The sequence below is a fragment of the Crocodylus siamensis genome, chromosome 4 (genome assembly GCF_052110815.1).
Source record: "Crocodylus siamensis isolate JL-2025a chromosome 4, ASM5211081v1, whole genome shotgun sequence".
Classification (NCBI taxonomy): Eukaryota; Metazoa; Chordata; order Crocodylia; family Crocodylidae; genus Crocodylus; species Crocodylus siamensis.
The window spans coordinates 21,870,248-21,896,812 of NC_143398.1; the positions used below are offsets into that span (position 1 = coordinate 21,870,248).

The 26,565-nt window shown below is 44.9% G+C and overlaps 1 protein-coding gene across 6 annotated transcripts in view; it reads left to right on the plus strand.

Moving 5' to 3' along the window:
* Positions 1 to 26,565, plus strand: part of MAGI2 (membrane associated guanylate kinase, WW and PDZ domain containing 2) — a 1,241,136-nt gene that overhangs the window by 1,131,178 nt on the left and 83,393 nt on the right. For 4 of the 6 annotated variants that reach the window (XM_090041911.1, XM_090041915.1, XM_090041912.1 and 1 more), the window contains 3 exons: positions 109 to 301; positions 1,365 to 1,451; positions 10,214 to 10,462. In XM_090041911.1, coding sequence (XP_089898037.1) covers positions 109 to 301; positions 1,365 to 1,451; positions 10,214 to 10,462 — 529 coding nt within the window. The remainder of the gene's footprint in view (positions 1 to 108; positions 302 to 1,364; positions 1,452 to 10,213; positions 10,463 to 26,565) is intronic. The other 2 variants (XM_090041916.1, XM_090041914.1) reach the window with 1 other exon arrangement.

Below are 26,565 nucleotides of genomic sequence, written 5' to 3' on the forward strand. Positions count from 1 at the left end.
AGATGAACTTCCAGCAAAATCTTAGGTACGGTATGGCAGGCTTCAGTCTGAGTATGTCTTTAACCTTCCTGTGTTGTTTTTTTTTCCTTTTTTCTTTTTACTGTATAGATTCTGATTGGAGCTGTAATTTCAATGGGCTCTGCAGACAGAGATGGTCGTCTACATCCTGGTGATGAGTTGGTATATGTAGATGGGATTCCAGTAGCTGGCAAAACCCACCGATATGTGATTGATCTCATGCATAATGCAGCCCGAAATGGGCAAGTGAATCTTACTGTGAGAAGAAAGGTGCTATCAACAGGTATGTTAAAAGGAGATTGGGGAAAAAACAACCAGCCTTATCCTGCATTAGTAAGATGCATAGTAATTTAGATACTGTTTAAAAATAAATAAATAAATAACTTCAATATAAATATTTCTATCTTAAAGGGAAAAAAAATAGAAAAGTTTTGTGTGCCATCCCCTGGCAGCATTTGTCATGCAAACAGTGCAGCACAGTGTTCCTTCCTAGAGAATCAAGAAGTAACACTGCTTTTCCTGGTGTAATGTCATGAGCCTTTCCAGTTTTTAACATGCTGTGTTGTCCTGTGTCTTCCCCATTTGTGCTATTTTAGGGCCAAACAGTGCTTTGCTTATGTCACTGGTCTTGTTGAAGTCATCCATGTCAGTAAGGCAAGCAGGAACAGGCTCAAAGACTAAGCTATTTAAGGAAAAGGTGCCTTTTATTAGTTTGATATTAGTTTGTGCCCCCTCTGAAGTTAATTAGCATTCTGCCATGGACTTCAAGGGAGCAGGCTCAAGCCTTTTAGTGTTATTTAAATAAATCCTAGGAACAGGGTAGTTTGGTTCCTCTCTCCAACCATTTCAGGTGACAAATTTAAAACAACATTCAGAATGGAAGACAAATTAGTTACAATTTTTTCAGCCAGAAACAAACGAGGTGCTACTAACACAAAGAATGGGATTTTTTAAAACGTATATCCAGCAGCATCTATTAGTAAGTGTTCTGTTTTCATTCAGTTAAGATCTCTGCTTATGTGGAGAGAAAATGGTGTTTAATAATCTAATATAACCCTGAGAACGCACTCGTCATTGGTGCACCTTACTGAGGGATCAAAAGTGAGCAAAATCCTGCTAACAACCCTTCTGTTTCCTCCTTCTCCATCCACTAAAGGGTCTTTCTTCTTTCCCTTCTTCATCTCCCTTGCCTTTACCTCCTTGCTCACCCCTTTGAGCCAAAGAGTTTATGTTCCCAACCCAATTCTTGTTCTTCATAGTCCCTATCTCCCACCTCTGGCATGCTGTCAGTTCTGTGCCAGTGTTCCCCCATCTTGGGACTGACTTTCTTCTGTTACTGACTCTAGAGTCCTGCAGCCAGAAACCCTCCCTCCAGCCTGGCACAACACCGCCAAGCAGCTCCCCAAACTCTAGGAAAATGGCCAGTAACCAAGGTAATACACTAAACATATGTGAAGTACTTAGTTTCCTAAGTACATAGGGGTTGGCAGATCTTATCAGCCTATATAGAGGTAGGGTGCAGGCAAGAAAATGATAAGCAGTAATACAGAGTAGTTGTAATTTGGTGTTTGATTGCCATATATTATGTGCAAAACTTTGTAAGAGGTTCTACTACCCACCCGGCACTCCTGGCACAAAGACTGAATTAACTTGGTAAAACACCCTGAATTATTCTTTAGCCTTGATAGTGACACACTGAGAAATATAGTGTCTGACTCATTACTGTTTACCTGCTTATGAACCTAGAGGATGTTAAATTAATTATAATATATTATGTGTTCTCTAAATAACAATGAGGCATAATTTACATGGAGATAAGCTGAACAATACAAAACCAATGAAAATATATTCGCCCATATCACACCTAAGACTGATTGGGTTGGCATGAATTTATCATTCAAATGGGCATGTGCAATATGAAGAATTTGAGCTTTCCTTATGATGTTGTAAAATACTTGTACATCAAGAAGTAGGTTGCAGAAGTATTTTCCCAGTGCTTTCAATTAGTCTTACAGTTTTGTAATGCTTTCAGTTCATATTGATGTACAACATTAAGGCCCTGATTCTGCAAGAAACAGGGTTTATGCAGAGATGTCTACCTGCACACTGTAACTGGAAGGATTATCTATGCATTCAGTTTCAAACAAATAAATCTTTTGTATTTGTTGGGTATGTCTGATGCTCATCTAAGTTTAACTTACGCAATTTCAGTGCGATCAATAGGCTTCCACAGGTTTAACTGAGAGAAGAATATGATCAATTTTCTCTGCGTGGCAAACATGTTTGCTTTATGGAAAAATCAGAAATACTTGGGGGGAAATGTAAGGAAAACTGGAATTTGCAAAAACAAAAGAAAAAAAAAGAATTGCTTCTTTTTTTAAAAAATGGCTTCCTTTTTATTTCCCCTGACATAACAATTGAAAAGATTCATGCTGAATGTTGTGAATATTTAATACACTGACATTCACGAATATGTTTCTCCTCTGTCTGGTTAATAGTTTCTTGTCCTGTGAATGATATCTGGAAGTTGTGGAAGTCAAGCATAAAAGTACTTAGAAAGCTTGAGCTTCTCTAGAAAGAAAATAAAAGGAACAAATAAGCGTGAGAGAAAGAACAAGCTGCAGGCAGTACTGGTTGAATAAACAGAATAGGTGTAGAGGAAGGGCCCTAAAAAGAAAAATCTCCTTAGGTGGTCCCATTATACGCACTCCCAAACCACAGACTCAAGACAAGGGCTGTGCAGTTATTGTTGGCTTCAGTTTCAAACACAGCCCAGCAATTTTATTCATAAGTTAAAGAAAAAAAACTCCAACCTGCAAAGAGAATCCCTCCTCTCCTCCATGTCTTCAAGGGCTTTCTCTAGGAGATGGGGTAGAAAGATGTTCACCAGTTTTGAGTTGTCAGAAAATTAGCAAAATCTGAGGTTAGAAGACATCACCCAAAAGGAGTTTAAGATTTGACGTGAATATTTTGTACGGCTTGGCCACAGAATCATAAACTGCCTCTTTCTCCAGAACTGACATAGCAACATTACCAACCCTGAAACCTGTTTTGTTAGGAAGGAGTGTAAGTTGAAATCATGTAGAAATTAGAAGCTATTTCTTTGCAAGAAGAGTAAGCAAAATTAAATATTTCTGATGAAAATCTAATAGCCATCTAAACTCCTCTTTCCCTCCTTTATCATTCTTTTCCTGTACTTCATAGCAATCTGTTGCATTCATTTCTAGCTAAGCCAGCTCCTGGTCATTTAGAAGAGAAAGACAATTTTCTTTTTGTTACAGCCCGACTGCATGACTGGGCGATGAATATCAAGGGCTATAGGCTGTACAGGAGGGACAGAACAGGGAGGAAAGGTGGGGGCATAGCACTCTACATTAAGGAGGAATACTCATCCTCATCAGGTAGCACAGAGTCAGAGGAGAAGCACACAGAAGTGCTCTGAGTTAGAATACAAGGCATTCGAGGGGAAAGAGACTTAACGGTTGGGGTCTACTACAGACCACCCAACCAAGGAGAAGAGCTAGACCAGGATTTCTTAAGTCAGCTCACAGAGGTAGTTAGGTCAAAGGACGTGGTCATCATGGGTGACCTGAACTTTCCAGACATCGGCTGGGAAGAGCGGTCAGCCAGGTCTGACCATTCACGTAGGTTCCTAGCCAGAATGCAGGACCTCCATCTAACCCAGGAGGTGCACAGCCTCACCAGGGGAGACACCTTGTTGGACCCGGTGCTGGCCACCAGCGACGACCTGGTGAGGGAGCTGCGGGTGCTCGATCACCTGGGTGACAGCAATCATCGCCTGCTGGAATTCACCATCCAGCACAAGGTGGGAAAGGCCTGCAGCAAGGCTGCAGCCCTAGATTTCAGGAGGGTGGATTTCAGTGAGCTAAGGAGAATAGTCGGTGAAGCACTGAGGTCCTGGAGGGGAGGGGAGCCAGGTGTCCAAGAAGAGTGGTTGCTCCTTAAGGAGATGATCCTCCAAGCCCAAAGGGAAGTAATCCCAACATGGATCAAAGGGGGCAGGAGGGCGCAAAAGCCCCCATGGCTCACCAAAAGCATATGGGAATGTCTTCTAGCTAAAAGGGAGGCGTACACCCAATGGAAGGGAGGAGCCATCACCAGGGATGACTATACTGCAGTTGCTCAGGGCTGCAGGGGGGCAGTCAGGAAGGCCAAGGCGGAGACGGAACTGGGATGAGCTTCCCGGATCAAGGACAACAAGAAGTCCTTTTTTAAATACATAGGGGGCAAAAAGAAGGTTCCAGGTAACGTGGGGCCCCTGCAAGACACGCTAGGAAATCTGGTCATCACACCAGATGACAAAGCTAACCTATTTAATGACTTCTTTGTCTCCATTTTCCTGAGCAGGGACCGGAACAGCCACCCCTGCTCTGGCCCCCTTAACACCCCAGGGGAGGTGCACCTAGGCCAAGGGTTAGTGAGGAACTAGTTAGGAAACTTCTAGAGGGACTGGATGTATTCAAATCAGCTGATCTGGACGAACTCCATCCCAGAGTACTGAGGGAATTAGCTGAGGTCATTGTGGGACCCCTGGCATGGCTGTACAAGCACTAGTGGTGCTCTGGTGTGGTACCAGAGGACTGGAAGAGGGCCAGTGTGGTTCCCATCTTCAAAAAGGGGAGGAAGGAGGACCTGGGAAACTATAGGCCAGTTAGTCTTACCTCAATCCTGGGTAAGCTTTTAGAGAGAATTATTCTGGCACATGTCCATGAGGGACCAGCAGGGGAGATTATGCTTAGGGGCAACCAACACGGGTTCATTAGAGGCAGGTCCTGTCAGAGCAACCTGGTGGCCTTCTACGACCAGGTCACCAAATCCTTAGATGCAGGGGTAGCAGTGGACATAGTCTTCCTGGACTTTTGGAAGGCCTTTGACACTGTCTCTCACCCCGTTCTCATTAAAAAACTAGGGGACAGTGGTGTCGACACCTACACAGCCAAATAGGTCACCAACTGGCTGAAGGGCCGCACCCAGGGAGTGGTGGTGGATGGGTCATTTTCGACCTGGAGGGATGTGGGTAGTGGGGTCCCCCAGGGCTCAGTCCTCGGGCCCGCACTGTTCAACATCTTCATCAGTGACTTGGACAAGGGGGTAAAAAGCACCCTGTTCAAATTTGCTGATGACACTAAGATGTGGGGGGGATGTGGGCATGCTAGAAGGAAGGAATAGGCTGCAATCGGACCTAGACAGGTTACGGGGGGCGGGAGATGAGAATAGGATGGGATTCAACACTGACAAGTGCAAAGTGATGCACCTGGGGAGGAAGGACCAGCAGCATACCTACAGGCTGGGGAACTCCCTTCTTGTCAGTACAGGGGCAGAAAAGGATCTCAGAATCATCATTGATTCCAAGATGAACATGGGCCGGCAGTGTGGGGAGGCAGTCAGGAAGGCCAACCGCACTTTGTCATGCATCCACAGATGCATCTCAAGCAGATCCAAGGAGGTGATCCTCCCCCTCTATGAGAAACTGGTCAGGCTGCAGTTGGAGTACTGCATCCAGTTCTGGGCGCCGCACTTCAGGAGGGATGTGGACAACATGAAGATGGTCCAGAGAAGGCCACTCACATGACTGGGGGCAGCAGGGCAGGCCCTACGAGGAGAGGCTACGGGACCTGAACCTGTTCAGCCTCCACAAGAGAAGGCTGAACTAACTAGTGGCCTGTTACAAACTAGTCAGAGGGAAGCAGCAGGCACTGGGGAAGTCTCTGTTCCCCTGAACACTACCTCAATCCCGGGTAAGCTCTTTGAAAAAATTATCCTGGCACACATCCAGGAGGGCCTTGCGGGGGAATGCATGCTCAGGGGCAACCAACATGGGTTCATCAGTGGCAGGTCTTGTCAGACCAACCTGGTGGCCTTTTACGATCAGGTCACCAAATCATTAGACGCAGGGGTTGCTGTGGATGTAGTCTTTCTGGACTTCTGGAATGCTTTCGACACTGTCTTTCACCCTGTCCTCATCAAAAAGCTGGGAGACTGTGGTGTCGATGCCCACACAGTCAAATGGGTCGCCAACTGGTTGGAGGGCCGCACCCAGAGGGTGGTAGTGGATGGGTTCTTCTCGACCTGGAAGGATGTGGGCAGTGGGGTCCCGCAGGGCTCGGTCCTCGGGCCCGCACTGTTCAACATCTTCATCAGTGACTTGGATGACGGGGTAGAAAGCACCCTGTTCAAGTTTGCTGATGACACTAAGATGTGGGTGCACTAGAAGGGTGCAATAGGCTACAAGCTGACCTTGACAGGTTGCAACGGTGGGCGGATGAGAATAGGATGGGTTTTAACACTGATAAGTGCAAGGTGTTGCACATGGGGAGGAAGAACCGGCACCACACTTACAGGTTGGGGAACTCCCCTCTTGCCAGCACGGAGACGGAAAAGGATCTTGGAGTCGTCATTGACTCCACGATGAACATGGGCCGGCAGTGTGGGGAGGCAGTCAAGAAGGCCAACCGTACCCTGTCATGCATCCACAGATGCATCTCGAGTAGGTCCAGGGAGGTGATCCTCCCCCTCTATGCGGCACTGGTCAGGCCGCAGCTGGAATACTGCATCCAGTTCTGGGCGCCACACTTCAAGAGGGACGTGGACGATATGGAAAGAGTTCAGAGGAGGGCCACTCGTATGATCAGGGGTCAGCAGGGCAGGCCTTATGAGGAGAGGCTACGGGACCTGAACCTGTTTAGCCTCCACAAGAGAAGGTTAAGGGGGGACCTTGTGGCCTGCTACAAACTGGTCAGGGGGGATCAGCAGGTATTGGGGGAGTCCCTGTTCCCCCGTGCGCTGCCAGGAGTGACCAGGAATAACGGTCACAAACTGGCGGAGGGTAAGTTTAGATTAGATATTAGGAGGCGCTACTTCACAGTCAGGGCGGCTAGGGCCTGGAACCAGCTTCCAGGGGAAGTGGTGCAGGCTCCTAGCCTGGGGATTTTTAAAAGGAAGTGAGATGAGCACCTTGCCGTGGTCATCTGACCCCGGTGCTCTTTCCTGCCAAGGCAGGGGGTCGGACTAGATGATCTACCTAGGTCCCTTCCGACTCTAGCTACTATGAAACTATGAAACTATGAAACCAGGAGTGACTAGGAATAGCAGTCACAAGCTGGCAGAGGGTAAATTCAGATTAGACATCAGGAGGCAGTACTTCACTGTCAGGGTGGCTAGGATCTGGAACCAACTTCCAAGAGAAGTGGTGCTGGCTCCTACCCTGGGGGTCTTTAAGAGGAGGCTAGATATACACTTTGCTGGGGTCGTTTGACCCCAGTACTCTTTCCTTCCAAGGCAGGGGGTCAGACTTGATGATCTGCTCAGGTCCCTTCCAACCCTACTAACTTTGAAACTATGACATAAACAGTATTCAACCTTCTAAAACATGACAGCCAGAAAATGAGATCTCTCTTGTCACTGACTATGGCATTTAGTTGCAGATTTGGTTCAATAACTCTTGAAGATTTTCTAATGTCTCAGTATAATAATTGTTTGTTTTCCATTCTCTCTAATGACTTAATTTCAAAGTCACACAAGGTCTGCTAAAGGACACACATTCCTGAAAATTCAATAGCTTATCCTCGGATCATGTTTGTTTACTAAGACAAAAATAGTTTATGTTGTGACATTCAATTTCTAATCTGTACATTTTCTTCCTGGGGTATGTGAATCTCTTCAGAAAGGTTGTAACATAACTAGTCTGTTGCTACTGCTATGAACAAAATACACACTACTTTATATCCAGTAGGCCTGTGTGAGTCAGCAGTGATCCAATCCAGCTTTGGATCTGGCTGCTTTGGATGGCCGCGATCCGATCCAGAGCTCTGGACTGGGTTTCTGCCTCGATCCGGCTGAAGCGGCTCCGAAGCTTTGGCGTCACCTCGGAGATCCCGCCTTAGGGTATTATGGGGGAATCAATGAAATACCTATAACTGTGTTGTTTTTTGTCTGATTTGGATGAAACTTGCAGAAATGGTAGCCTCTTCTGAGGGCATGAAACCTGCCAAGTTTCAAGAATATTGATGCAGGGGTTTGGGGGGAACTGTACCCCAAATTCATAAAAGCCAAACTCATGTCACAAATGTGTGTTACACCACAGGGTGGTGAAAACTGCAGAGGTGGTGGCCCCTGGTGAGGCCACAAAGCCTGCCAAGTTTCAAGCAGATCAGTGCAGGGGCTTGGGGGAACTGTACCCCAAGTTCTTGAAAGCAAAACTCCTGTCATGTCTATGTGTTACACCACAGTGGGGTCAAAACTGCAGGGGTGGTAATGCTTACTGAAGCCACAAAGCCTGCCATGTTTCAAGAAGACTGGTGCAGGGGTTTGGGGGGAACTGCCTCTCAAGTTACGGACAAGCAAAGCCCATGCCATGGGTGACTCTGCGTATGTTAAGGTGCAGCGGGGTGACAGCTGCAGGGATGGTAGCCCCTGCTGCGGCCATGACACCTGCCAGCTATCGAGGAGATCAGTGCAGGGGGGTTCTGGGGCCCTGCACCCCTAGCTGCTGACAAACAAAACTCGTGCTTTGGGTGCTCGTGGGACTGACTCTTTCTGTCTTGGGGCAGTTGATTGTATTTATTCTTTCCTCTCCTTTGCCTGGTTTTGTAAGTGCTAATCGATGGCAGTTAACTGGCTACGCTAGCTAGGTCCTGTGTACTGAGCTGGTCCCTGAGTGAATCATGACTGGTTGGTAACTGGTAACACAGTAGCTTAGCGGCCAGGCCTGTAGTAGTGTCTCCCACTCCCCAAGACAGAGACGGTCAGTCCCACAAGCACCCATATCATGAGTTTTGCCTGTCAGCAGCTAGGGGTGCAGGGCCCCAGAACTCCCCTGCACTGATCTCCTCGACAGCTGGCAGGCATCATGGCCACAGCAGGGGCCACCATCCCTGCAGCTGTCACCCCGCTGCGCCTTAACACACACAGGTTCACCCATGGCACGAGTTTTGCTTGTCTGCAGCTTGAGGTGGTTCCCGCTAAATCCCTGCACCAATCTTCTTGAAACTTGGCAGGCTTTGTGGCCTTAGCATAGGCTACCATCCCTGCAGTTTTCACCCCACTCTATTGTAACACCTAGAAGTGACATGAGTTTTGCTTTCAAGAATTTGGGGTACAGTTCTCCCCAAACCCCTAAACTAATCTTCTTGAGACTTGAAAGGCTTCATGTTCTCTAAAGAGTCTATGAACTCTGAAAATTTCATCCAAATCACACAAAAAACAACAAAGTTATAGATATTTTATTGTTTCCCCATTATATCCTATGGTCAGATCTCTGCTGCAGCGCCGAACCATTTCGGGAGGCCGAATGAGGCAGCGCATCAACCCAGACATGCTGCTTCGGACCCCAAAGCATCCAAAGCTTCTCCGGATCTAAAGTTCTGTCTGAAGCCTCGCACAGCCGTAATATCCAGATGTATTAAAACAGTGATAAAATATGGTTAATCTGAGTAAAGCTACACTCTTCTGTGTGCAAACTTCAGGTTACTAGTAACAGTTTCTGTCTGCCAGCAATGCTTGTATAAAGATATACTTAATATCACTAAATTTTTCTTCCTCTCTGCTCTTACTTATGCTAAAGTCATAGCTGAAAAGTTAATGGACTAAATTTGCATTTTTTATCATTTAAACCCTGTATGCAACAACGTCTTTAAAACTTATAAATGAGCACTATTGCTGTGGATGCATCAACAGAACAATTGCTTGTGATTATTTTGCATTGTATTGCTCTCCTATTCCATAAACATGGTTTGAGTATGCTAATCAATTTGTAAGAGATAAATTATGCAGCTAATTCTTTGTTATCTGCCTGCTTAAATTCTTTTAATCTAGAAACAAATACTTTTATATTAGATTAGATAGTCACATTTTCCACTAGATGACAGATCAGCTAATAGGCCAGAAAATGTCTCTCAGCCTTCTGCTAGCAAGGTTTCAGCTGCTTTTTGCAATGGAATTTCTCCCCTCATATTTCAGCAGCATAGCAGTTTGTATTGTCTGATTGCCCTTGAATGCTTTGCATAATCAGGTAGATTCCTGTCTTTCCACATCTGTTACAGTTCTCCTACTTAATATTCGCAGTACTCTGTGCAGTAGATAGTCAGTTGTATTCATGTTGCATTAGCAAATGTACTGTAACTCAGAATGCCACTGAACGAGTCAGAGTGTAACAATGATATGATTTATATTTCAGGAGAACCGTGCCCAGAGAATGGCAGAAGCCCAGGCTCAGTGTCTACTCACCATAGTTCTCCAAGAAGTGACTATGCTGCTTACACTAACAGTAATCATGCTGTATCTAGTAGTAATGCTACACCCCCAGAGGGCTTTAGTTCACACAGCTTACAAACCAGTGATGTTGTCATCCACCGCAAAGAGAACGAAGGGTTTGGCTTTGTTATCATCAGCTCTTTGAACAGGCCTGAGTCTGGATCCACGATAAGTAAGTAAAATCCTACTTTTTAGCTGTTACTTCTTCAGGTTTGCCTGGAGTAAAAATAAGATGACACCTCAACTCTCTATGTTGCTCACTTAATCTGCTTCCACTTCACAAAAGAAAAGCAAAATAAAATATTATGGGAGAAATTCCTGTCATCCCACAGTATAAAGTGATCCCAGAAAGTGTTTTCACTCTGTTTTTCAGTCAAGGATTTATGAAAAAAGCCACTCTTCATATTATCCCAAATTAACATTTTTGTTAAATTTAATATGATCATCAAAAATAAACAAAAACCATAGCCAATTAGGCACCGAGGACTCCATAGTTATTACTCAGTTGCACTTCATGGCCAACCAGAACTATGTGGTGACAGATGGGATAAAATAAATCGCCCTCTTCCCAAATTCATGTTCATAATAACTGGGAGTTAATTCATGAAGAATCTTCTATAAGCAATAGCTATATGACATGAGTCTGAGATGTCCTGTAGAAAGTGCTGATACAGAGACATACTGATGAGTAGAAGTAGTCAAAATTTCTTTTCCCAGATTTTTTCTGACCAGAGAAAGAGAGACACCACCCAAAAGAACCAAGTGGTTAGGGCATTGAGACCCTTTATAAAGGCTATGTTTTTCTATGTTTAATCTGGAGTACAGCTGTAACTGTATACATGTCTGTAATCCAAATAAAAAGTGGCTGCAGTCCGAATTAAGTAATCCTCACTGAATGCAGGTTAAAATTAATGCAGATTAAGGCAGTCCAAATCAGGTAATTTAAACTATATTAATTAACACGTATATATAGTGTTGCTTTTAGGAAAAACAGTCCTTAGGATCTCAGATAAGCATTGCAAATATCAACCCAGCAAGGGAAATTCAGTTGGGTTTTTGCAAAACAATAGAGGCTATCAGGCATAAAGTAACACCTTTAAAAAGTCAAGTATCGGGTCAATTACAACACTTTAGATAACCACAACAATGTAGCAGTGCTTTTACAGGCTTATTATTATATTTTGTACTAATTATTATTAATTAGTACAAAATATTCAAGTCAAATCTGACTTCCAACCTCTGTTAATGGGCTGTCAAGTGTATAGACTGCATATAACCAGTGCCCCCTACCATGATAGTCAGGGATCATCTATTAGCCATTAATTCGAATTGAAATTTGATTCAAACTGTGTGATGCAAATCAGTTAACAAGGTTTAGAAAATGCTGAGCACTGTCTACAAATGGCCTGAGTTGTGAGATGTGTCACAGCAAGAGCTGAAACCTGTATCTTCCCCATTCCAGATATATGCCTTAATATTGACTCTGTTGTGGAACTGTTTTGTCACTCTCAGGTTTCTTTTGTTTCTAATAAAAACATTCAGAAATCTTGTTTTCATTCTACATCAGAATGATAACATATTTCAAAAACATCAAACTTTTTTCATAGGGTCATAAAAAAGTAGGACTGGAAGTGACCTCACAAGGTCATCTAGTCCAGCTCCCTGCTCAAGGTAGGATCACCTTTAATTAAACCATCCCAGCCAAGTGTCTGTCCAACCTGCTCTTGAAAACTTCCAAGGATAGAGATACCACACTTTCTTTAGGTAGCTTGACAACCCTCATAGTCAGAAAGTTCCTCCTAATCTCCAACCTAAATTTCTCCTGCTGCAATTTGAGGCCATTGCTCCTAATCCTGTTCTCTATGGCCACAGAGAAAAGCCCTTCTCCATCTTCTCTATAATCTCGCTTCAGATATTTGAAGGCTTTTATCAATATCCCCTCAGTTTCTGTTCTCCAAACTAAGAACCCTAGTTCTTTCAGCCTGCCTCCTAAGGCTTGCCTCCCAGGCACTAATCAGCCTTTTTGCTCTGCACTGAATTCTTTCCAAACTGTTTGCATCCTTCTTGAAGTGTGGAGCCCAAAGCTGGACACAATTCTCCAGGCAAATCTCACCAGTGCTGAATAGAGCAGAAGAATCACCTCATTGATTGGGAAGTGACATTCCTGTTGATACAACCCACTATGGTCTACCTTACCCACATGTCCTTCTCTGTCATATTGCAACCTAGCCAGTTATTCCCCAGTCAGCATCTGTATTTATAGTTATTCCATCCCAAGTCCAGGACTTTGCATTCATCCTTGTTGTCCTTGTCCCTTCATGAAAGAGAATTATCAGTTTTTGGGAAGCTTTATTAACCAACTCATTACAGTACATTTTCATTTATAAAGAACGAATCAAAACATGGCTGTAAAAGTGAAGAGGAACGTAATTTATCTGCAATCCTTGGGCACATCCCCACTTGCAGTGCCAATAAAAGTAGTGGCACAAATTTGTGCCACTACTTTTTACCGTTGCACATGCTCCTGCATGTGTGCTTTGGTGCAGGGCAAAATACCCCCCTTAAGGGAAATATCCCCTGGCTTGCTGGAGAAGCCAGGGTGGAACTAGGAGTGGAAACACTCAGGCCAGCAGCCAGGTTATCTCCTGGGAGGACTGAGCCTCCATGTCTGCTGATGCACACTCCTGTGGTATGCACTGCACTGGGTATTTATTTGGTTGTGGGGTTTGTTTGGCTTTTTTGCATCGTGTTTGGTGGTGGGGGAGGGGGTTGTATGTTTGTTTGTTTTTCTACAGGAATTTTCCAATAGCAAATTTTGCCCCCATGCTGCATATTTGAAGCATAGGGCACGTAAAGAGGTTTGCAGCACCACAAACCTCATATGCATGCGCATCTGGATCTGGCCCATCAGATGACAAGAAAGAGCAGGAACAATCAAATCCCCTTAAACACACAAGAGCATGTGTAGCTACTTTGAATTAAGTATTAATTGAAGACCTCCAGAAGTAGATGAAAAGAAAGGTCAGCTGTTGAGATGACAAATGCATTAATTAAAATAATAATTTTATTGAACCACAGTGAGTTCTAGTAGTTCCAAAATCATGTTCATGTAAAAAAACAACCTCAGATTTGTTATAGACAATGATAAAATGAAGAGAAGCATTGCCTTTGTGTGTTTAAAATAAATGAAGGATTTAAAACTGTGGTGGAAAGAACAAGCTAAAAAGGACCCTGGATAACACTCCAATCAGTAAGGGAAGCAGTAATTTAGACCCACTGAAATTGTAATGGGGACCATAGCAACCATTCATTTCTTATGCCTCGTGTATTTGGACAAAGTAACTAAAAGGCTTGAGCAAAAGCAGAATGCACCCTAACAGCAAAGGAGTCTTACATAGAATCTAATATATCACAGTATTACACAATGTACAGCTTGGGTCTATTGGCCTAAAATGGATGCAGCAAAAATGTTAATGTATTCACTTTATGCTGACCAAGATTAGATTGAAACCCTTCAGTGAAATAGGTTTGGAAAAAGAATAGTCAGTAATGTCAAACAATCATTGCCTCTAGTCCTGCTCGTTCAAATGAAGTGTTATGATTTATGTTCAGCTGGGAGAATCAAAGCCTAGAAAAAGAAAATTCCAAGAAAAATTCTCATTGGGCATAACCTTCAAGGCTATGGAGTGAGGAAAAATATCTTACATTTAACAATCTTTTCTTCAGCACTTGCTTTTTTCTTTATATTTTTCTTCATTCTGTCAGACTGGACTGGAAGATGTTATGATTTAGATGTATAATGTTTGTTTTAATTTTACTGAGAAGGCAATTAGTTGTAGATTGAAAACATTCTCATTCTTAAACTATAAAACTAACTGAAAACCAGTTATAAAACAGTGTTCAGCAGCCAACGTGTTCTTGTAGACCTTGGAAGAAAAACTGATCTGCGTAGCAATTTGAGCTTTAAATGAGTGCCGTTCCTATATAAACCTGGCAAACAGATTGTGCCTTTGTAATAGTTCTGCATATATTGGTATTGTTAGAATGATGTTTTAGCTATGATGGTCCAGGAATTATGCAAGAGGCAAAGAATTCTTAGGGTACCAGTGGCATAGTTGGGATAAAGTTAGACAAACTTTTAGATGCAAGACATTTTTCTTCGAATCATTACATGTTGGTTCAGTAAAAAATACCACCACCACCCCCCCCAGAAATCCTTGCCTGCTGCATATGTTAGCATTATTACAGCTGATAAATGTTATTGGGCTGATGAGCCCCAATACTAGGCAGGGCCATCCCTAGTGGGGCACAAATCAGGGCAACCACCCCAGGCCCTGCACTTTGGGGGGCCCCATGGAGCTGGGCGGAGCAATGCAGCGACTCCGTGCGGCTGCTGGCTTCACATTCAGGTACTCGGCATGCCCATATCCCCCCACCCACTCTGCCGCTGAATCTGCCACTGGCTTCCTTGCATCCAGGGTCAGGGCCCCGCACAGACTGATATGCCCTGCGCCCACACCCTGCTCAGATCGTCTCTGATACTAGGTATAACAGGGGGCTAGTAAAGTAACACCAGTTAGTTTAAGAGAGAATGAGGGCAGTATTATGTGGCTGCCAGACATTGCTGGCTGCTGAATTGGGGCCATCTGCAAAATGACAGGCAGCCAAAGGGAATCAAAAGGGTAACAACTCCAAAGCAACAAGCTACAAGCTTACTGGGAATAAGCAGAAATAAGATGCTGGAGTTAAACTACAAGTAGCCAGTTAATTGCTGGCTGTGGCAAGCTGAAGGATTAATGTAAATTCCCTGGACTCAGTTAAAAGACCTAGGGTGATATGATGGGAAGAGGTGGCCAGGAAGCCTAGCCATTAGCCTGGATCCTGGGCTAGAGACGCCATTTGGGGTCAAGGCACAGGAAAGAGGAGCTTTCTGAAAACTGCTGTAGAGTGGTCCTTGTCTGTCTTGAAGAAGTCCCTGGGCATGAGGCGTGATCTAGTGCAGGCTTGTCCCACATGCAGCCCACCGAGGCATTTTCTGAGGCCCGAGGTGCTGCAACGGCAAACTAAAGTAAACACTGTTTACTTTCGTTCCCACCCCTTGTTCCTGCCCCAGCCCCTCAGCAGCTTCCTAATGGATGCTGAAGGGCTGGGGAAGGGAAAAGGTTCCCAACGCACTGCGTCAGCTTGACGTTGCTGACACAGTGGTGTGGGAAGAGGAGTAGCTGTGTGCCGCTAGGGACAGGATGAGCCCAGCCGGAGCAGCCAGGGCTCAGCTGCACTTTCTACCTACCTGGGCTGGTCAGTCCCAAGCAGCACACGGCTCCACTGCCGCCTCTGCTGGCTGGTGCCGACCCAGGGGGTCTGTCCCATCTGGAGCAGCATGCAGCTGAAGCCGTATTCCCACATGCTGCTGGGGACGGGAGGAGGCCGGCCAGATCGGCACCAGCCAGCAGAAGCAGCTCCTCCGGTCCCCAGCAGCACATGGGAAGCCAGCATGGGGGACCTCGGCAGGCGGGGTCCTGGTGTGACCTCTGCGGGGCAAGGTGATGGGAGCTGGTGTCTGCCAGACCCCGTGCTCTGGGCACTCAGTGCTGAGGCCACCAGGGCTGTGTGCGTGCGCGACCGGGCACCACGGTGAGTGGGGCCGTATGGGCAGGCGGGTGAGGGGCTGCAGTGCAGTGGCCACCTCCTCCAGCCCCCCTCAGGCAGCGCCGGCTCGTGGGGCTGCGCTGCTCAGGGGATGGGGATGGGGATGTAGAGCTATTTATTTCTCCCCTTCAGTTTCTGGGACAGTAACTGGCTGGATGCAGAATGGGTCCCTCCTGCCTCTGCCCACCAGCAACTACCATGAGCCTTGCAGTAACAGGAAGGTACAGTAGGGCTACACAGGCAGGGTCTTTATGGCCCAGGACAGAGGGTGTTTAAATATGGCCCACTGGCCCACTGGGTGATAAAAAGTTCATGATCCAGCCCCATATTCAAAAAGGTTGGACACCCCTGATCTAGTGAGCAGCCCAGAGAGGACTAAAGCTTCTGGGCTGGTGTCTACCAACAAACAAAAAACCAAAAAGGGGAAGCTGGAAGATGGCAGAAGAAGGGTGAACTTCAGGAAGGGCAAAGTCAAGTCTATAAATGAAGGTGGTAAAGAGTCTTAAGGAAAGGCAAACCCCAGGTTCCAACTAGACATTGATATGAAGCTGTGAGATATGGAGCTAGCTAGAAAGAGGTGAGTGGAAGCCATGAGGGTGCTTTGGGGATAGTGCTGTTGAGTATCCTTTTTGCAAAAAGGAGTATTAGCCCTGTGCAACCACTAAAAAGTGTCCATTGAAGAGTGCTACACTATATGTAGTTGAGGGTAGCTCATAATGGGTGTTTGAGTCCAGGAACTATGCCTGGTGAGTTAAGCTAGGCCCAGGACCCCAGTAAGCTGAAGTAGTACTAATCAGGTGGGGCCCAAAGGACTGTGCCGTGGGGTAAGTATGTCCAGTGGACTGCAGTAAGAAGGGAAGAACGTAAGAGGCTGCTCTGGCTTTTAAAAGCAGCCTACCAAATTTATGCAACACCAAAGGCATGCCAGGAAAGACAGCAGTGGCTGGAGAGTGCAGCAGGTGGACATGACTGCCAGGGTGCATCACACTGTGGGGTTGGAGCCCCAAGCCTGCTATGCTAGGATCTATGTCGGAGGTGTAATGAGTGGGGCTTGTGCCCTGGACTAGCAAGCAATATAGCCATTGTTGCAGGGGGAGGTGTGAGCATGGCCAGCAGCTACTGAATTAACACAACACCTGCCTGGTTTTATGAGCCTTCTCTTGCCCCACTCCAGCAGCTGCCACTTCTACCAATTCCCATCCCAAGTGGCTACGCGAAACACTGTATTTGGTGGTGAGAAAAGCAGCTTCAGGGTTTCAGAAGGGTTTCTGCACCTGGGGGCATTAAGCTTCTTGCTGCTGCCACACCTACAGCCAGAGATGAAGGGACTCCTGCCCCCTGGGTCCTCAAGCCCTGCTGTCTCCATTCTGGTGCCTCCCCCTTAGCTTCTGGGGCTCATGCCCCACATCACCTGGCCTGTTTATGCTACTGTTCTCAATAACATAGAAGTGGGATCCTAGGAGAGCAAGGGAAAGCTGGCTTTATGGTACTTTGTGGCTCTAGTTCTGGAACCACAGAAAGTTAGAGCAGTGTGAAAGCTTGTATCTAACTTCTGTCTAGCTGCCCATAACTTAAGAAACCATTTCAGGAGGAAGAAATCACTGAAAATGTGCCACTTGGGTCCCTTTTTCTCAGCCATGCCTTTTTGATGAAGCCTGCAAGGGAGGATTCATGCTGTAGTGTACCAGTATAGCCAATTAGGCTTGCTTTACAGTCCTTCTGCCTCAGCAGGGTTCCAGTAGATGCAAATATCAGACCTGTGCTTCTTACTCCAAGAGACTTGCAACTTCAGTTATCAGTTATAAATTTTCTCATGACAAGTTTCAGAAGAGCTAGCTCTACTGCTCTTCACTTACCAGACAGACCTTTGTTTTGTAAAAATGTGCTTAGATCTCTCAGAGCTTTTTCTATCCTTGATCTCCACACAGAATGATGGCAGGATACGGTCTTCATTCGGGAACTGAATATTTTCATATGTTGTAATAAGTGGCACTGGAACTGTAATTTTAATAAATTGCTATTAAATAACTTAAGGAAGGGGCAGGGAATTATTTTGACTGGAGCACTGCTTAAGAAGTTTTGGTGAGCTGTCGAGGGCCCTTGACAGGTGCCTCACCCCCTGGTTGCCATCTTGGAATCAGAAGTCCAGCCCTCTAACCCCTGACCTTTGCCACTGGAAGTCCCTCTCCTTGCCCCCAGAAGTAGTCCTTTTGGCGAGGGGGTTGCCATCTTGGCACCAGAAATAAAATAAATTATATTCTAAAAATCAAACATCTACTATAACATACATTAATTTGATATAAAAAATATGTTTGTCCAGATTTACATGTGTTTGCATAGTGTACATACAGGTGATAGCATAATAGCTTAAAATGAAGTCTTACTTTTATATATTGTGGGAGGGTATGGGTGGGTGGTACATGGCTTGTGGGGGACTGTGGGGGTACATATGTACGTTGGGTGTGGCGGAGGGTGTGGGAAGTGTGAATGGATGGGTATGGGGTTTGTGGGGGGCTGTGAGTGTGGGTGGGGAGGGTGTCTGGGGGGGTTGTGGCATGTGTGGAGGGGGAGAGTGGCTGGAGTGTGTATGGAGGTGTGGGTGTAGGGTGTGCATGGGGAGGTTTGGGTGCATGTGTATGACAGTACAAGGGGGGTTGTGGGTACATGTGTATGGTGGGGTGTATGTGTGGGAACCATGCTACCAACATGCCCTCCCACATATGCCTCCCTCCCTCATTGTACACAGTCCCTGCCACCAGCAGCAGCAGCAGGTGACAAGTCCTCCCAGTGATCACAGCCCATGGGAGGCAGAGACCCCTGGTGGTGCAAGCACCAGGACTGCAAGCACCAGGACTTCACATGGCTGGGTCACCAGCAGGAAGGGGGGCAGAGCTTGCCCAGCTCCATAGAGCCCCTTCCAGCCCAGGTTCTATGCTCCTGCCACCCTGCCCTGGGCCCCTGCCAACCCTGGCCCCAGGGCACTGGTGTGGGCCCTGCACTCCCGCCCACCTGCTCACTGCCACTTCCCCACCCCCACCTGCAGCCTAACCCTTCCCCTGCCACTTCCCTACCTTCACACCCACCACTGCTGCTCCTTCCCACCTGCCTGCCCACCACTCGAGCAGCATGCAGTTCCCAGCAGCATGTCCAGGACTGCAAAACACAGCAGGAGCCAGTCTGGCCTCTATGGTTCCCAGCTGGCTCCTGCTGCACTGTACAGTCCCAGACATGCAGCCAAGAACTTCATGCTGCTAGCTGTGCTGGACTGGCTCCAGCCTCACGTGGTTCCTGGCTTCACGGCCAGGACCACAGGACTCAGCAGGAGCTGGGCCAGCCTGGCCCCCATGGTTCCTGGCTGGCTCTATGCTGCACTGTGCAGTCCCAGCCATGTAGCCGGGAACTGTGTAGCACCAAAGCCAGCCTGGCTGCATGGCCAGCATGAGCCAGACAGGAATCACCGGGGCTGGCTAGGCTGGCTGCTTCTGCATCCTGCAGTCCCAGCCATGCAGCCAGGAATGATGTGGTGCTGGCCAGGCTGGGGTGGCTCCTGCTGCACCAGCAATCCGCCCCCGTACTCTCTCCACTGGTTCTTATCTGAGTTTCCACTCTCAGATGGAGGGAGGGTGGGAGAACAGCCCCATGGTCACCAGGCCAGAAGCCTCTGCTAGACAGAAGCTTCTGGTTGGGGGCTGGGGGTAAGTCAGGGCTGGGCAGACCTTGCTGCTGCTGCTGCTGCTAGATCCTGCTGCTGGGTCCTCCTGCTCCTGGTGCCTCATCAGTTTTTAAACAGGCAGCCACCAGCAGGTAATAATTTTCTAAATTTTAGAGGGGCCCTGCAGGCTGGACAGAATGGCCTGGTTGGCTGGATCTGGCCCACAAGCCATATTTTGCCTGCCCCATATTTAAGGGCAGCTTTGAGATCAGAACACAACCTTGGACAAGTTGATTCTTTCTAAAAATACAACACTGATGGCATATTTCTCCTACCTACAATACATCAGAAATGTTCTTCTTTTCAAGCAGTGCTTTAACAAAAATCTATTCTTTAATTTAGTACACAGCATTATCTTATGTCAAATTGTTGTTCTTAGATGGGGCAGACCAGGGCTGGAGACAGCAGGGCAAAGGGTGAATGAATGAGGAGCACTGCAGGGCAATAAGTAAAGTCAGCCATGCTTAAAACGTAAACCCATAAAATGCATAAACAACTATACTTGAATTATATTTCGAGGACCAAATCTTTTATGCAATGCAGTGCCGTAAGGATAAGACTGAGCTCTGAGCAGGTATATATAGGGCAAGTATGAAATAAAAAATTCCCTTTCCATACTATATGCAGCTGATCCTAATGAGTGGAATAGATTCTACTTTGATTTAGGGTAGTGTTAAACATTACAATGTGCACAAGCTAATTTTGTGCAGTGCTTAGCGTTAGCACGGGCTGTGAGCAGTTATACATTAAGGGTTAATAACCACTCTGACATGCATTGCTCTGAGTGACCACTAGGGAGCTGGTGAGCAGGGCCATGTCTAGGGCTAGGGACAGAAATTACACATAAACCAATATAAGAGATCAGAATTTGGTTCAAATCTGTAGCATAACAGAAGTTCAATAAACATAAACCATATTTAAAATGACTGAAACTGCTTTAAGATAAACCTGGATGAATGTAGTATCAGACTTAACTGATTTAGGTTAAATCAGTGTATTGAACTTTTGTACCAGATCCCTTCCAAATTCAAGTTAACTCACAGTCCCCCAGTGTTCCGAGATGCTTTGCACTTCCCCCACAAGCCTCCTCCCCTCCCACCTCACCTAGGATGGGCAAGTTAGCCTTGGCCCAAGCTATCTGCTCCAGCCAAACAGGGAGGCATGCTTTAGCTTCTGGCCTGAGACACTGCAGTCATGTGGCTGCAATTCCAGAATCAAAAGTGAATGTTCACTTGCTTATCAGTTCAATCTATGAAGCTTAGACTAACCTGCAACAATTCAACTGATTCAGCCTCAGGTTTTTTGACTGTCTGTATTTAGTCTAGGAGATCCCAGACTCCCCCCTGCCTCCTCGTCCCAGCCCCCAGGGCTCACCCCACAATTTTCCAGTTCTCTACTCACCTGCAACTGCCAACTCTCCCCAGCTCTCTGTCACTCCAGGACACCAGAGTTCTGGAGGACAGACCATCCATGTTGGGAGAAGGCTGAAAGCTGTGCATCCTAGGATACTGGAGAACTGCTCCTAGCTCATATTGGCCCTGTGAAGCAGACTAATGTCACTGCTATACAAGCTGTCTAACACAAGCTGGAGATGATCCTTAGCCAAAGAGATGTAACTCAGATTCTCAGAACCCGCTTAGATCTTTTCCTGCCTTAACAGGCAGACATTCCTGTCCTAAGAGCATTTGACACATTGGAAAGGTAACATGTAACAGCAGCCTTACTCAGCTTGCCTTCATCAGGCTCCAAGTAGGAGAAGATAGAAGGATATCTTGGTTCCTGCCTCTTTACTAGACAGACTGTCTATATCTAACCTTCATTTTACCCTTCCTGCTGCTATGCAGAGCTACATAGTGGCTCCTAGCTCTACATTTTGCACATGTATTGCATAGCTCCCCAAAATATTACCTCTCTTAGGGAGCCTACATAACTGCTTAGATAGGCTTAGGATTTGACCCTGAAGAAAGAAGTCTCTGGGTGTGTCTACACATGCATTTATGCTGGCTTAAATGTACTGCGCAGTAAGCAGGAATAAGCAGACATCTACCCGTGCAGACTTTAAAGCACATTAATGATGCGTATGGTCTGACTTGGGACTAAAATTAGTCTCGAGTCAGTACACATACAGTGTTACTGTGCAGTAAGGCATCTACATGTGACTTACTACACAGTAACTAATCAGTTGTAAATTTGATACTGTTATGACGCAGGTATCAAATTTATGCTCAAGTCGGTGTAAGTCATCATATTTACTGTACAGTATGGGTGTGCACGTGTAGATGCATGCCCATTCTGCACAGTAATTTTGGTTACTGTGCAGTAAATGTGCACATGTAGACTGACTGAGTCTGCCCTCTGAGTCTTAAAAATAGTTTGACAAGACTAGGAACCTTAATGCGAACAAATCTGTTTCTTAGGTCTGCATGATCTGTACTGTCTCATTACATTCTGGGCTTGGTAAGCCAATATTTTTTCCCACATGAAAAAAATCAGTTGAAAATAAAGCAGAATGAAGTGAGGCAGTGGTGACATTGTCAGGTTTTAGCTAAGGGCTTGAAAACCCAAAACTACTGTTTTTGTGTTTGGGGCATCCAAAAAACAAACATTTTCTTTTAAAACAATCACACATTGGAATTGAATGAATGATGGGGCTCCATGTGCAGCACGGGAGCTGGCTGAGGCATGAAGGGCTGTTTGTGCTTCAGCCAGCTGCTCTACAGCATGTGGAGCCCTGTTGGAGCAGCCAGCCCAGGGCTGCTCCAAGGGGGATCCTCATGCTTGAAGCTGGGTCACAAGGATGCTTTAGCATAGGGAATGCCTGCCAGCTAGCCTCACACTGAAGCATTCTCGTGCCCCAGCCAGCTCCTTTGCAGCACATGGAGCCTGGTCAGAGTAGCCCTGGGCTGGCGGGCTGACAACCTGGGTCCCTTGCCAGCTTGGGTTGCTCCCACTGGTCTCCATGTACTACTGCACCTGAATAAACTCTTGAGTTTATTATTCCCGGATTTTTTGCTCCTGGGCACACGTTCAAATGGCATGCCTGGGAGAAAAACTCCAAAGCGATAATGTCCAGGGTTTATTTGTGCACATTAATTGCACATGTAGACCCACCCACTGACACACAAGCAATTCTACACCCTACAAAAAAATTATTCATGTTAATTTTTGCAGCATTGGTCCCACATGTGTTAAGGGAAGTGCTATGGGATGAATTCTGCATTTGCCAAAGATACTAAATAGCAAGCTAAGTAACTGATGTTTCAGAAAAGCAGTAATTAATTTCCAGTAATATTTGTAATGTCTTTTGTTTCACTTAAGCTTTAAAGAGTGTTTCATTATGGCTTTATTTGCATGTTCCTCATTTGATATCATACCTTGCTGAATAGAATAGGTTGTTTTGCCTTCAAACAAGGCAATCAGTTAAAAAAGCATATGAAATATGTGTTTCTAGATGAAAGGGAAGAAACACAGCCAAAAAAAAAAAGTGCCTAAACTGAGTAAAAGTAGGAATGGAAAAGGAAACTCTTTGTGCATAATTCCCACTGGGGACTCTCATTGCAGGTGCTTTTTTAATAATCTTTTCAAAAGATGTGGAGCGGAGGATAGATGAGCATCTCACAGTTCAAATTTTCAGTTCCTTGCAAGTCTGTAGGTTTATTATAGGTGACTCTTTCCCCAAGATTTGGCTCCTGAGCCACCTTGATACCCACTAGGAAGCAGGGGTGAAATTGCTACAAAAAGAATAATCTCAGACCAACCACATGGGCAGATTCATCATTCAGTCAGTCAGTGAAGCTATTCTTTATTTCTAAACCCAAAGGAGCTGGAAGACACTCTGAGTCTGAAGTTAACTTTTGCAAAATGCTGTTTTCTCTAGTCATCAGAAGCATATCTGGTATTTCATAGCTTTTTAGTTAAGTCTTTTGGGGAAATCAGTAAGAGGTGTCTCTCGTTAGACACTTTTAACATGTTTTAAATATCTAACAGTCATTGCTATTTGGGATATATACAATTTCTTTGATTATAAACTGGAATGAAAGGTGACCACAGTAAACATGCATATCAGCTATTAAGTGTCCTTATTGCTTATTTGGCAAAAAAAAGTTTTTCAGTCCCATCTGTAATACATCAATCTTTACAATCATGCTAATTTTCACCAAATTTGCTGTTACTACAGTAAAGTATGCCCAAGCATTGTGACCACTCTGTTTTCCTGGAAAAGGTCAATTAACAATACCTATTACAAAGCATAGTCTGCTGGGAATTCCTTCTAAAGAAATCAATATGTTAGGCACTTTGCAGAGAATAAAGGTAGATTGAATAAAGATAGATTCCACTCCTGGCAGAATTTGCAACCCTAACACACATACAGAAAGAATGACAGGTCTACTAAATTCAGCATGTCTTATGGTTCCACAATTTTTATATGGATTTTTAGCCAAGTTTTTGCAGAAGGGAATAATAGGATATATAGGCCTTTGTGAGAGGGTTATTGATAGGTGAGACTTGATACAGGAGGTGGGCTCAGCTGCAATAGAGATCCTGTCTATTCCATCTATCCCAGTGTTTCTCAACCAGTTGGACATGTCCCACTGGTGGCACTCGAAGGTCATGTAGGTGGGACTTGAACTCATTGCCTGATTGAAAAAGTCAGTAGTTTGTACTTCAAACAGATGAATCAACAGATATCTTGAACAGTGCAATTTTGTGGGGTTTTGTTTTTATCATAGTGGGACCAGGTTTTTTTGACAAAATGGTTGGTGGGATGTAGGGTGCAAGGGGTTGACAACTGCTGATCTGGCCCATAGTCTAATAACCCCAGGGGCCACTCATGCATTGCATTCCATCTTCCCATATTGCTCCATCTTACGTGGTATTATTTATTGACTTTAGATCCCAGTAGCACCAGCTATGTTATGTTAGCTGGCCACTTTATGTCTGGTCTATTTTTTGGTCTGCAGCCTTCTCCCAGACTGAAGACAACAGTTTCTATAGGCATTTACCAGCTTTGTCCAAGCAGGTGATATGCAGGAGGTGATATGCAGGTACACCAGATATGTCCAGATGTTTATAGTGGTATTTCATTTTAATCATGGATTTGGAGTTTTTTAATCAGAGAGTTTGCAATTTTTATCAGAGAATTTGTGATTTTGAAACAGAAAAAAACAGCATTCCTGAAATGATCTCAGCCTTTTCTAGCAATCACCATCATCACCTTATCCTGCTGAAACAGGGCTATAGAACTGGATCTTTAACTGGATCTTTATCTTTAAGATCTCCTAATCTTTCCAACCGTCAACCATGAACAAACTGTGGCAGTCTTCACCACTCTCGTCCTTGATGGTGGGGGTATAGGAGTTTGTTTCTAGTGCCATAACCAAACCTGCCTGTGACAGTCCTCCATTACTATTATCATCACCAATCTGAATGTTTCAGTGGCCTGTCATCATATAAATAGCGTTCTTTAGGGCAGTGTTTAAGGACTTCTTGACCTGATTTCCTTTTCCTTAGGATCTTTTGAATAGACGTATACAGTTCTCTACTAGGCATTTCTAGCTGAGTTACAGCTCCTTTGTATTAGTGGTGCTATTATACCCCAGGTAAAATGCAACTTCCAAACATTAACCCAAAAGAGAAGAGGACAGAGAAAAATACTAAATATTAATTTTCTGGTGAAAGATGGGTAATTTATTCTAGTTCCATCTGTGAGATGGGAATATATGTTATAGACCAACACTAGAACATCTCAACCTCTCCTCCCAAAGAGGTGGACTGTTTGGTCCCAAACCCCCATATATTCCCATGAATGAGGGGGAAGCTATGGCTTCTGTGCACAAGTTGTATGCCTTTGCATCAGTAAAAAACAGAAGTCTTGATTTACAGGCTTATGAATTATAAAGCCAGAAAGGACCATTAGTTTGATTTCCTGCATAACACAGGCCAAGGACTTCCCTGAATTAACTGTTGTTTGAACTAGAGCATGCACTTGTGACAGCCATTCAGTCTTGATCTTAAAATTGCTAGTGATGAAGAATCCATTACATTAAAGCCAACTGAATTTAAACTTACCCAGTAGCAATGAAATTACAAATGTTTACATTTAATATATTCTCCCAATTAAAACCTGATATGCTGGGTACTGTTACTTGAATAAAAACTCCTGCACCTTTGGAGAATTGAGGACTCAATAAATATTAATGCAATGAGCTATATAACATATTGAAAAGGACAGCTGGCTCAGGAGGGTTCATCTGCTTGGCTTACTCTCATTTTCTGTTTATATAAAGACAATATTTCAAGAACTTATCTGCCAGAGGGTTTAACAGATACAGTTGAGATTTGATTTTTCCCCTTCTACCTGATCATTTCTGGAATTTACCTACTGTATGTGAAAAATTGAGAAAAAGTAGCAAAATGATTTTTTTTTAATAAAATATTTCAACTGTTATGGGGAGAAAGAACTAAAGAGATACAAGAACAGTGAAGCTGTAAAAGAGAAAAGCATGCCTGCTTGTAGCAATCAGCTATTGTTTGAGGGCATGCTGAGAAATTCCTTTGTGTTTAGTATGACTGTTAGGCAAACCATTTGTGGTCATACAAAAAATAAGAGTTGGAAAAAGGATCAGAAAAGAGTAAGACAATGGACAAACGTCAGTCCACTTTAAGGCTAGGGACAGACATTGAACATAACCGGTTTAAGTGATCAGAAACTTTTTTAAACCTGTAACATATATGATGTCCAGTGCACATAAACCAGTTTGAAAATGGCTGAAAGCAGTTTGAGATAAACCTGATTGAATGTAGTGTCAGACTTACCTGATTTGGCTCAAACCGGTTTATGCAATGTCTGTCCCAGTCCTTTTACTGTTTAAGTTAAACACCCCCTAGCATCTTGGCATGCTCTCTGGACTGAG